The 12,543-nt window shown below is 48.3% G+C and overlaps 1 protein-coding gene across 1 annotated transcript in view; it reads right to left on the minus strand.

Annotated features, from left to right (window-relative positions):
* Positions 1 to 2,734: 2,734 nt before the first annotated feature.
* CPPED1 (calcineurin like phosphoesterase domain containing 1) overlaps positions 2,735 to 12,543 on the minus strand; it is a 152,574-nt gene continuing 142,765 nt past the window's right edge. Inside the window, exon 4 of the mRNA XM_004705860.2 lies at positions 2,735 to 3,193. Coding sequence (XP_004705917.1) covers positions 2,964 to 3,193 — 230 coding nt within the window. The 3' untranslated portion in view covers positions 2,735 to 2,963. The remainder of the gene's footprint in view (positions 3,194 to 12,543) is intronic.

The following is a 12,543-nucleotide window of genomic DNA, read 5'->3' on the forward strand; positions in this document are numbered from 1 at the left end:
CTTTGAAATAAATTCTTCTCAGGGGAGGGGCAGGCATCCACTTAGTATTTGGGGCTGGGACCAGCCCCCCAGACCTCTCCACTGGTTCCCTACTCCATGCTGGCATGTTGTCTTCACACCTTGGAGCACTGCATCACGCCCTTTCCTATGTAGAACCCTAGTCCTTAAAAAAACTCCACCAACTTATGATATATATGTAACAACACTTTCACCATTTCAACATTATTTATGTATCCATTATGTTTATAATGTTCAGCTATAACCATAATCAATTTCCACATGTTTCCATCACTGTCACCTAAGCACTAAGCCAACCTTCCCTCCTCCCACTCAACCTGGTGCTCATGAATGCACTTTGGTCTCTATACATGTGTCTCTATTTAAGACTAAGTCTCAAGGTATTGCTACTAGGGTTCTAGCTCATACACTGTTTTATTCTTGTGAACATCCAGTTGGTTTCAACTCATAGTGACCCGAAGCACACCAGAATGAAGCATGGTCTGGTTCTCTGCAGTCACACAACTGCTGTTTGTGCCTACTACTGTAGCCATTGTGTCAATCCATCTCGCCACCGGGCTTCCTCTTTTTTGCTGACCCTCTAGTTTACTTAGTATACGATGTCCCTTTCCTGGGACCAGTGTCTCCTGATAACATGTCCATCGTATGTGAGATGAAGACGTTTCACCACTTTCTCTTCTGAGGCGCATTCTGCCTGTCCTTGTTCTAAGACAGACTGGTTTGTTCTTCTGAGAGTCCATGGTACTTTCAATAATCGTCACCGGCATCATAATTCAAATGCATCAGTTCTTCTTCAGTTTTCCTTATTTAATGTCCAACTTTCCCATGCCTATGAGGTGACTTAAAATACTATGGCTTGGGTCAGGCACCTCCTTACTCTTCAAAATGACAGCTTTAGTCTTTAGTACTTTAAAGTGCTCTCTTGCAGATTTGCTCAGAACAACAGATCGTTTGCTTTCTTGTCGCTGTTTCCATGGGCATTGGGTCCAAATAGTATGAAATCCTTTATGTCAATCTTTTACCCACCTATCATGTCGTTGCCTATTGATTCATGTGTGAGGATCTTGGTTTTCTTCATGTCGAACTGCGATCCAAAGCGAAGGCTGCAGTAGTTCTTCCCATCAGCAACTGCTTCATGTCTTCCTCATTTCAGTAAGCAGGGTTGTGCCAGTTTGCAAATTACAGGATATTAATAAGCATTCCTCCGATCATGATATCTAGTTTTCCTTCATATCATCTCTCATTATTTGCTCAGCCTACAAATTGAATACGTATAGTGAAAGGATCCAACCCTGATGCACGCCGTTCCTGGTTTTAAACCAGGCAGTATTCCCTTGTTCTGTTCAGACGACCACCATAATTGAGTTCTGATCCATGGACAGGGTTCACACAAGCATAATGAAGGGTTCTGGAATTCTTTATCTGCAATGTTATAATAATTTATTATATGATCCATATATGCCTTGTTTATTACAAAGAAAATATGTCTCTGACATTAGTGGATGTCTGCAGACAAGTTCTTTCAGTAATACAGTTGTCTTGGTTTTGTTAGAGTACCTTCAGAAAAAAAGGAGGGGAAAAACCCTAGCAAAACCTGTGGCTTTTAAGGACACACTCTGGACCAGTAAAACTTAAGGGAATGCAAATTTCCAGCCGAAGTTGAACTGGAATGAATGTTTGAGGCTCTGGAAACCACACAGCACTGATACAACGCAACTGGGTTAAGTGCACATGACGTGCCCAAGCTCACACAACACACTCTCTTGGCGCTGACCACTGCCCCATGCCTTCATCAAGGCGGGCCGATTTGTATTTTGCCGGGGAAAAGGCTTCCTCCCTGAGGATTTGTTTCCTTTGAGAAGTCAGCATCTACTCCTACTTTTCCTGTCAAGTAGCACAGTAAAGAAGCTCCCCAAGGGAGGGGCATTCGGACCTCGGAGTCCCTGGGTGCTGCAAGAAGTTCTTAGCACACTGGCCTGCTAAGGTTGGAGGTTCGACTCCACCCAGCGGTACCTAGGGAGGAAGGCCTGGACAGCTGCTTTCATAGAACCCACCACAGAAAACCACATGGGAACAGCTCTACGCTGACACACGTGGGGTTGCCATGGGCCGGAAGCACTTCCACGGCACCTGGTTTATTCTGATCCCAGGAGAGCCCCACCCTGCAGGGCTGCAGCACTGGAACATGCAATGCGTGTGCACAGACTGCGCTCACGGCCCAGTGGCTGGGAGGGGTGGGCAGGTTTGGGAGCGTTGCTCTCATCTTTTGGAGGAGATGTTCTTATATGGCCCTTTTATGCATGAAGGTGACTTCTCTCATCACAGGAAGGCAAATCACAGCTGTGACAGCACCCACAGCACCTGACTCCCACCATCAGCGCTAGCAGATGCTTCAAAAGCCCCCAGCAAACGGGGGCTCCTCAGCTCCTCGTAACAAACAGGACTGATCATTCGAGAAATTCTTTGTTTTGTTAGGCAGGGAAGGCACTCACTTTGGTTTTCCCTAGCATTTGGGGAGTTAAGGCCACAATTTAAGACAATTTGATGTGGTTTGCTCAAGAAATTAGCAAATGCCACCACTAGGTACCAGCTGGGACTGAGCACATAGGCAGACATGGCCTGTAGGATGTCGGAAAACAATCCCCCTGACCAAGAAGCAGAGCTGAAAAACATAGCATTAAAATGAAGAATGTCTGCAGACACCAACGAAGAAATATTCGGGTATCAATGAATTTCTTTTTTTATTTCCAGGCTCCATTCTCTTTTTCAAAGGAAGGCAGTTCTGTTTTGAATATATTAGGATCTGACCCAGCGCTCTGATTTATGCAAAAGGACATGAATTCACCTGGGCGATTTTGCTTCCAATCAGGAGCTAGGTGCAGCTGCTGCCTCTGGCAAGCTAAGAACCGAGTGGAGGCGGAAAGTGAATAGCTCGCGAAGGGCAATCATCTCTTCTGCAGCAGATCCACCAGGTCATCGGCCAGTCCTTTCTCGCTCAGCTCGTCTATGCTGCAGTAGCGGTGGACGATCTTCTCGGCGGTGACCACCACGACCCTGAGCCCATGTGTGTCTTTGCCCAGCTGGCATCCGATGGCTGATGACACCACCATTTCCAGGTCCTGGTAGGTGCCCCCGGCATTCCTGTGGTAGTGGCCTGAGAAGACGGCTTTAATACCTATAGAGAAGAAGAGAGATAAGATGGGAACCAGGGATGTCCACTTAGGTAACTAGGGGGCTCCGATATTTTATTGTGAGCGCTATTTTAGTAAATGTATATTACGCTGGGTGGTGCAGATGAACAAGTGCTCGGCTGTGGACTGAGAGGCTGGTGTGTTGAGTCCATTGAGAGGTGCCTAAGAAGAAAGGCCTGGCATTCTGCTTCTGAGCAGCTACAATGGACCCCTTATGGATCTGCGTTACGCTCTGTACACCCTGGGTAGTTACTGTGAGTCGGGGCTGACCCTCAGCAGCTGATCTGGCCCTGGAGCTCTGTGTGTAGCAGATACCCCCCCAGGACCTTGTCAAGAACAGATCGCCTAGAGAAAGCACATCAAGGTCCTGGGGGACAAGAAGCGAGAAGGCTTCGGGGTAATGAAGGAGGTTGGTGAGAGAGTTTTAGCCTCTATCAACACCCACTTGTTAGAACTTATGTGTCTAGTACGAAAAATACATGGATGGAGGGCCCATCAAGATGGTCCAGCTTGTCTACTGACTGTGGCACCTCTGCTGTGTTCTCTGAGTCAAACTGGAGCCAGGGTAGTGGACGGACAGCAAGGAAAACTAAAGCACCGAGTGAGGTTCAAGACAAAGGAGCAGCACACAGCCCGGAAACATGAGGGAAGGCAGCACAATGGGGATGAACCTTGCTGGGGCTCACTCTGACAGAGAGCAAGATGGAGAACCAAGCCCGCCTCCCCACCAAAGGCAGAGCTTTGAGGTGTCCCTGGTTATGGAAGAGGCCGAAGACGGGGCGGGCCTGAGGGCAGCACGGGGCTGCGGAACACAGAAAGCTCCTCACTGGGCTCCGTTCGGCTCCATGGGGAGCCCTGGTGGCATAGTTTATGAGTTGGGCTGCTAACCACAAGGTCAGCAGCTCAGAACTGCTGGTTGCTCCGCAGGAGAAAGAGGGGGCTTTCTACTCCTGTAGGAATAGCCAGTTCTACCCTGTCCTACAGGGTCACGAGAGTCGGCATCGGCGTGATGGCGGTGAGTTTGGTTTTGTTGTTTGTTTGTTTACTGGGATCCACACTTGAAAGCTACCCATGTGATGCCTGAGTGTGTGTGTGTGTGTGTGTGTGTGTGTGTGATTCCCCCTCACAGACACAGGGCTGGATGTAGCCTGAAGAGAATGGGGCTGCTGCAACCCTCTACACCAGGGGTTCTCAACCTTCCTAATGTCGCAACCCTTTCATACAGTTACTGGGGTTGTGCTGGCCCCCCAACCATAACATTCTTTTCAATGCTACTTCATAACTGTCATTTCGCTACTGCTATAAATCTGGTGACCCCTGTGAAAGGGTCGTTCGACCCCCAAAGGCGTCGTGGCCCACAGGCTGAGAACTGCCGCTCTACCCAGAACTGGATGAAAGGCTTTGGGGCGTTCCCCACTGAGCGGCTGGGGGTTCAAACTGCCAGCCTCTGGTCGCAGCAGAGGAGGTGCCCACTGTGTCAGCAGGGTTCCTTTTTAAGAGCCCAAATCAGAGTAGTATGTAGGGAAATAACGAGGAAGTGATGACTCAGGATTGATGGCCTTTGCCTCATTTAATGGTCAAATGATATAATTTAACTTTTAATGATGCCTATTTAACAACCAGCTCAGAAACTTCCCCAAAGTTTAACTTTGGGGCCCCATGTCACTACAAGCTGGGCAGAGAGGTGGGTTTGGGATGACGGGCAGACACAGGCTCAAGTATAAGATGTGAAACTGGTTTCCTAATATCAGCCACCATGGAATGGAAGGCCTGCCCCACAGAAGGGCGGGGTGGAAGCAAAACCACTAGATATGGAGGAGATAGTATGGAGAGAAGTAATGACGGCAAACAATGAAACCAGGAAAGGCCTTGTATTCAGACCAGACCTGACATCAAGGGTTACCAAGCTCAGGAGGGAATCCCGGGCTAATGAAGAAGGCCTATAAGCTCTCCCTTGCTTGGCTCTCAGTATCCGACAGTGTTTCTAAGCTCTGCATAAGGTTTTCAGCAGTGTCTTCCTCTGAAGTGGGGAGCGGAGACCTTCTTCATTGTCTCTTTTTAGTCTGGAAGCTCCGCTGAAGCCTGTTCACTCTGGGTGACCCTGCTGGCATTTGAAATGCCAGTGACATAGCATCCGGCATCACAGCAGCACACAAACCACCACCGTGTGACAAACCAACAGACAAGTGGCTTGAATAAGGAAGACTGTAGAAGAATGGATGCATTTGACCTTTCTCTCTGGCTTCACCTTCCTGCTGACAAGCCACTCGGAGATCTGCCAGAGCCCTGGAGATGTGTCCACCACCACTGGATCCACAAGACCAGCTGGTGATGTTCCTGCATTCTGCATCGTTGCATGTGGGTTCATGAGTCTGAAGAGGGACGTATGGACTGGGCTGGGGTATTTTCCTGATATGTAACTACTTCTTATACATTAATAAAAAGTAGATGCATTTGAATTGTGGTGCTGGAGAAGACTACTGAAAGTACCACGGACTGCTCAAAGGGCAAACAGATCTTGGAAGGTATCGGAAGACGTAAGGCCAGAGTGCTCCTTGGAGGCAAGGATGGTAAGACTTTGTTTCACATACTTTGGATTTACTGCCAGGCAAGACCCGTCCCTGGAGGAGGACATTATGCTTGTAAAGTGGAGGGGCAGCGACAGAGAGAGAGCCCTCAATGAGATGGGCTCACACCGAGGCTGCATCAGTGGCTCCAGCACAGGAACCATTGTGAAGACGGCGCAGGACTGTGCAGGGCTTTGTTCTGTTGTACGCTGGGCTCAGTGACCCCTAGCAACAACACACTGCTCCCTCCCCTGCCCCAGCCAGGGTCGTTCCATCACCTCCTCTGCGTGTGGGCGAGGAAGACTGAGGAGCCTCGATGCATCTGAGAGCTGGTGCTGGCAAACAATACTGAAAGAACACCGAAGAGGACAAACGAATCTGTCTTGGAAGAAGTACAGCCAGAATGCGCTGTAGAAGCAAGCACGGCGAGACTTTTTCCTCACATATTCTGGACATTATCAGGAGAGGCCACCCCCGGGAAGAGGCCATCATGCTGGCAAAGTAGAGAGTACGTGAAAAAGAGCTAGACCCTCGACAAGATGGACTGACATGTGGCTGCGATAATGGAGTCAAACATAAACACTGTGGGTGGTGCAGGTTGTTTTGTTGTGCAGAACTGACACAACTGCACCTAGCAACAACAAACACCATTCAGGAACCTGGCTTTACCTCAAGCCACTCCCAGCGCCTATTCTGACTCACAGAGACCCTATATAACAGAGTAGAACTTCCAACTCATAGCGACCTTCAGGGACAGAGCTGAACTCCTCCTGAGGGCTCCCCCAGCAGTACATCTTTACTGGAGCAGAAGCCTCAAATTGGCACTTTCAAAGTGGCTGGTGGGTTTGTGGTTAGCAGTCCAAGGTGTAGCCCAGTATGCACATGGTTCCTGTTCCCCCAAGATGAAATTAACTATATGCAAGTGTCTGACAAAGATTTAAAAAGAATGTGCTTAGGATATCCCAGCAGAATAATATAGGGCATGCAGAGCAAGACGTTATAAAACACGAAAATGTAAACTAAGATATGATATCCCTCCATAAATGGAACACATTCCAGACTGAATACTAATGAGAGAATACTTGAGTGGATTGGAAGACAGGGTTGAAGAACAGAAACAGACAGCACAGGGGATGTAAACAAACAACAGAGAACTGAAACACACTGAGAAGCAGGAGATGCTGAAGGAGAATTAAACAGGGGGAAGGGGGAAGGACTGAGAGTTATTGTTAGAAATAATAGATGAGAATGTTCCAGCAATGAGGACACAGATCCACAGGTAATAAGAACTACATATGATTAAATCATATTCATATATTCCATAGTAAAACTGCAGGACATCAAAAAGGAAAAAGAAAACCCTTAGAGATGCCATGGAGAAAATACGATTTTCAAAGGAGAGAAGATTAGGGCAGGCTTTGAGTATCGGGCAATAGCTTGACCTGCCAATGTGATGATAGTCTCTGTGGGTACTGACGGAAGATGCCACTCTGCTGTAAACTGTGTGTGTTGGGCAATGATGTCCTGCCCTACCCATCAAACCCTAGTGCCTGGAACCTGTGGACATGCTATTTCTTGGCATCGGGGACTTAAGCTTGCAGATAGAATTAAAATTGCTAATCAGATGACTTCCAAATAGAAGAGATTGCGCCAGATTATCTGGGTGTGCTCTGTGTCACCCCTGGCCAGAAAGACCAAACCCACTGCCACTGTGTGGACTGTGAGTCATAGTGACCCCTACAGGACAGGGCAGAACTGCCTCAAAGGGTTTCCAGAGCTGCCATCTTTACAGAAGTGGACTGCCACGTCTTCCTCCTGCATGGAGGCTGGCTGGTTCGAAGCCCTGAAGACCAGGGCTCCCTTTCACAAGGGGCCTTTACACATAGAGGAGGGAGGCAGGAGACTGGAAGTCCTTAGAAGGATGCAAGGTGGGAGTGATGTGATATGATGTGATTGTGATGAATTGGCTCCCTTGCTATCTGGACAAGGAAGGAGCATGAGCCAAAGACAGAAGCTGACTCTAGAAAAGGCCAGGCACAAGTCTCCTCCAGAGCTTCCAAAAGGAGCACAGTCCTGCTGTCACCTCGTTCCATGAAAGCAGTCACCTTCACTAGTTGACTTTTCTAGGCAGCAGTACCCTTCTGGAATCTATCAATCAACTCGTCACTCTGCAAGGGATCTCTGTAACTCTGGTGGCCTTGACCCACACAATCTTCTTTCTGTATCTGACTGAACAATATTCTCTACCCCACTGTCTTTTCCTGTAACACATTCCTGCCAAGAGTTAATCCCTCTATCGCTTTATTAGAGGCCCTTTCCACTGAAGCAAGCTGATGATAAACCCCTCTCATGTGCTCATCGGGGAAAAAAGGAAAATACTAATCAGAAGAAAGATGATGCCAGTGTCAAAATAAGATTTGAAAAATAGAACTGAAGGGCAATGCACCTGGATAAAGAAGGGTACTGCACAATAATTCAGTCAATATGGAAAACATAAAGTAATCATGAACTTAAGAGCATCTAACAATCCAGTCTCAAATTATATAGCACAAACAACAGTAGAATTACAAAGTTGATCAAATTAGGAGTGCATTTGCCACACACACCAAAATCGTAATTATTGTTAAAAAGAAACTTTTGAAACTATTAGAAAAAAATTAGAGTGAAATGTGTTTTTGACCTTGGAGCCTGAACCGTGCAGGATAGAGTCAGAAAGAACCGAGTCTTCAAAGCGACAGCCTGGCTTTCTAATGCTGTGGAGAGATCATTTGCAGCAGATATACTGAATGTAGTATGTCATTTGATTTCCTGGCTGCTGCTCCCAAGAGTCTTGATTATGGATCCAAGTAGGATGAAACCCTAGATGATTTCCATCTTCTCCCCGTTGATTGTGATGTTGCTCATGGTTGTTTCCATGATGGTGCGGGGCAGGTGGCCCATCCCGAAGGCTAGCCTGTGATCCCCACCAGTGCTTCATGTCCTCCTCATTTTCAGCACACCAGTTGTCACCTGCCATGTTCTTCTTCTTCTCCTAGTCCCATTTCTCGGGGTATTTGCTTAGCATACTGATTCCATAAACATGCTGAGGAGATAAAGCCCTGGCACACACCTTTCCAGACGTTAAACCTTATTCTGTCGGAAACGACTTCTTTGTCTGAACACAGGTTCCACACGCTCTGAGATGATCACTGTTCCCAGCGTTATCCACAAATGTTATGAGCCACACAGCTGAGCGCATCTGCACAGTGAATACAACACTGGTGAGCACCATTCTGGTAGTCTTTGCTTTCAGCAACGAGAGCCCTCATTCCACATCGTCTCTGAATCTAGCTTAAGGTTCTGGTGGTGTCCTGTTGATGTACCGCTGTTACCTGTTTTTAATTACTTTCAACAAAATTGTATTTGGGTGTGATATTAGTGGTCTTGCTCAATAATTTCTGCAATCTCTTGCTTTACCTGTCTTTGGAATGGCAGAGAGATGGATCTCTAACAGCCAGCTGGCCAGGTAGCTGTCCATAGGCTAGTGAGTGCTTTCCGCAGGGCCTCCGTTCCGCAAAGCCTCTCAGTTGGCACTGAGCCAGCTCCTGGAGCCTGTTTTTCACTTGTGCCTTCAGAACCACCAGCACTCGATCCCATGCCGCCTCTTGAGCGGGCTGAACACTGACCAATCCTTTGTAGTACAGTGACTCTGTACTGAAGCATCTTTTGGTGCATCCCGGGTCACTCAATAGTTTGCCATCAAATCAGTACTGCAACTCGAGGCTTGGGCTTTTCTATCAGTTCACTCATCTGGAGAAATGTCAAGCATTTTGTTGTTCTAACTCCAGGCCTTCCCACATTCCATGCCACTTTGCTTTGTCTTCTGGAGCCGCAGTGGAAATCTTATCTATCAGCCAGGACATGAAAACATCAAAACACTGATCTCAAGAAGATGCATCAAACGATGGTGGGGGGAAATGCTCTAAGATTGATGTGGTGCTGATTGTACAATTCCCCTTGACATGACTGAGCGATTGAACTATTCAATTATATGATATGTAAATTGTGGGCGAATACAACGGGTGGGGGAGGGCAGGGATGAAGACAAAGATTGGAGGGGGGGCAAGAAGCAGAATGGAGGCGAAGGGAAGCCAAAGCAAAAGGCACGAAGAAGGATGCTCAAGCCGACTACAGCAGTCACTCCTGGCTGGCAGGCTGGCAGCAGACTTTGAACAGAGCTCGCAGGTCCCCTGGGACAGCAGAATGGGAGGCCCACTCGGCAGGGCCATCAAGTTAGTTCTGACTCAGACGACCCAACAGAAGGAAACACTGCCCAGTGCTGCACCACTCACAATTGCTGTGTTTGGTCCCACAGTTGCAGTCACTGTTAATCCATCTTTGTTAAAGATCTGTCTCTTGTTCGCTGACCCTCTATCTTAGCAGTTCTCTGATGTCCTTTTCCAGGGATTGGTCTCTCTTGATAACAGATCTCAGGTATGTAAGATGAGATGCTCCACCCTCCTCGGAGCAGTCTGAGCTACGCCTGGAGCGGCAGGCAGCTTTTGTGCGGTTGTGGACGCGCCCAATGGGGCTGCCTGCGTTGGCTGCTTGCTCCTGGTGGCCAGCCTTCCTGGGGTCTCCAAGCCTCACGCCTACGCCTCCTGAGGCACCCATGTGAGTGTGCCATTAGACCTGCCTCAGGAGGTTTATAATGGCTGGACAGAAAGCACTTAGCAGCATTATTATTTTGTTGTTCTGCTAAATTATGTTTATGAAATTTGGCTTTTTATGTCTAATTCACAGTTGCAAACTGTACTATTTTGGAAGGAATGCTTGGAAATTGGAAAAGTAGCGTGCATTAGCTGTAATTAGCTGTAAAAACTCATTTATGTTTAAATTTCACGCCATATTTATTGACATCCGCAGAACGGCGAGCTAATGGAGATTGTTCAAGTGACTGGCAGGAAGCTCAGAGTGGGTCTCGCTGGACCAGGGACAGCTGGACGCCTCTGCAATATCCGCTTACTGCTAACATCCTGGTCACAGAGCAGGGCCGCCAGCGGGGTCTGAAATTTGCATAGGTGCCAACAGGGGACCAGAAACAAAGATGAAAGAGAGGCTAGCCAGGAGAATAATTGGTTCAAAACCTGAAAATGCCGGTGACCGACGTTGGGGCCCCAGTGCATGGATGCCCGAGCATACAGAGCCGCTGGGGTCAGGATTCGGGCATGCACAGCAGAAAAAACCTCCCAAACAGTTTGATTTGGGACACTGGGCAAAATGAGTCTTGGGTTCCTTATTCATTGGATACCCAGCCAACTCCACCCCCATCTGTCAGTGGAGGCTTCTGTGTTTCTAGGTTGCTAAGCAGGTGTCAGGAGAGGTTCAAGACTAAGACAGACTAAGAAGAGAGGCCTGGTGATCTACTTGTGAAAATCAGGCAATGACGACCCCGTGGATTACAACCTACCATGGGTACTGTGCAGGACCAGGCAGCGCTTTATTCTGATGGGCATGGGTTGCTCCGAGTAGAAGTCTGACTGGTTATCAAGTAACAAGATGGTAACAATACCCATCTCATGGGCAGCAGCAAGCAGAGAGGCCTGGGACCAGTGTCTTGAGCCCTATCTGTGTTCATAACCTCCCCTACCCCACCCCCAGGAGGGGGTGGGGCGAAGTGTCCTCCAGGGACAGAGCAGGAGCAGCTCAGTAGAGGCAGGGCATGACTAAGAAACAGGGTTTCCTTGAAGGGGGGCTGGTTCACCTACCTCTCGGGAGCCTCACTGAGCGCAGGCAGTCCCTGGGTTATGTCGCATTCCCTCCCCAAGTCTCTCTCTCCGTCAAATTGGTGCCAAAGCTGGACCAGTGAGGCCTAGTCAGCCAACTGCCTGTCTTCGTATGCAGTGCGCCTTTCCGTGCGTTTCTCACTGCCTGAGCCGATTCTGACTCACAGGGACCCTACTCCTGCGGAGAAGTCCAGGCTTGGAAACCCCCGGGGACGGTTCTACTCTGTCCTGTAGGCTTGCTAGAAGTAAAGGAGTGCTTCACTAAGTGACAGACTAAGTCACCTTGAACGGGACAGCAAAATGACAGCAGTTATGTTTTGACGCACTGGTTACTATGACTTTGGGGTTTTTCATAGGCTGAGGTTTGGTTCGTAACGCTGGCTTATACAGAAGTTGGATGCCTATGACCAAGGCTTGCGTGTTGTGTGTGTAGACAGTGTTTGGATTATGAACAGCTGTGAGGAGATGAGACGCATCTTCACAAAGGACCCAGGGGATGGCTTCCGGGGCACTGGCTTCCAGTTTGTTTCCCCACGGCACCAAGTCATGGAGACATTACAAGAGCTATTTTTAGGCCACCTCGATTCAAATTTGTTGCAAATCACCCAGAGACTTGGGTTGCCATTTCTGTAAAATTTAATACTCAAGTATCAGAAACTTGCTTCTCATCAACCAGGAGCCGGGGGCGGGGGCGGGGGCGCGCGGCTCAGCCGACTTCCATGGGGCTCTGACTGGGGGCTGAGGAGTGGATAGCTTTTATTTTTACCCAGTGTGATTACGTGCTGCAGACAACACCGTGCATCTTTACGTGGTCTGTTGTCCTGGTGAAAATTGTGTCGTCAGTCCTTAATCACACGCAATTTATTCTGCCTTAGCTGTTGGCAAAGAAAGTGAGTCATAAATGAAGGAGAAGGCATGTTGGGTGTGAGCTTCCAGAGCAGGTAGAAATCACCCCTCCTGCAGCTACAGATATGCCTCGACAGACAGCCGCCATTCAGGTTT

This window comes from Echinops telfairi, unplaced genomic scaffold, assembly GCF_000313985.2.
Source record: "Echinops telfairi isolate 266 unplaced genomic scaffold, ASM31398v2 ScPeMD7_5;HRSCAF=22, whole genome shotgun sequence".
Lineage (NCBI taxonomy): Eukaryota > Metazoa > Chordata > Mammalia > Afrosoricida > Tenrecidae > Echinops > Echinops telfairi.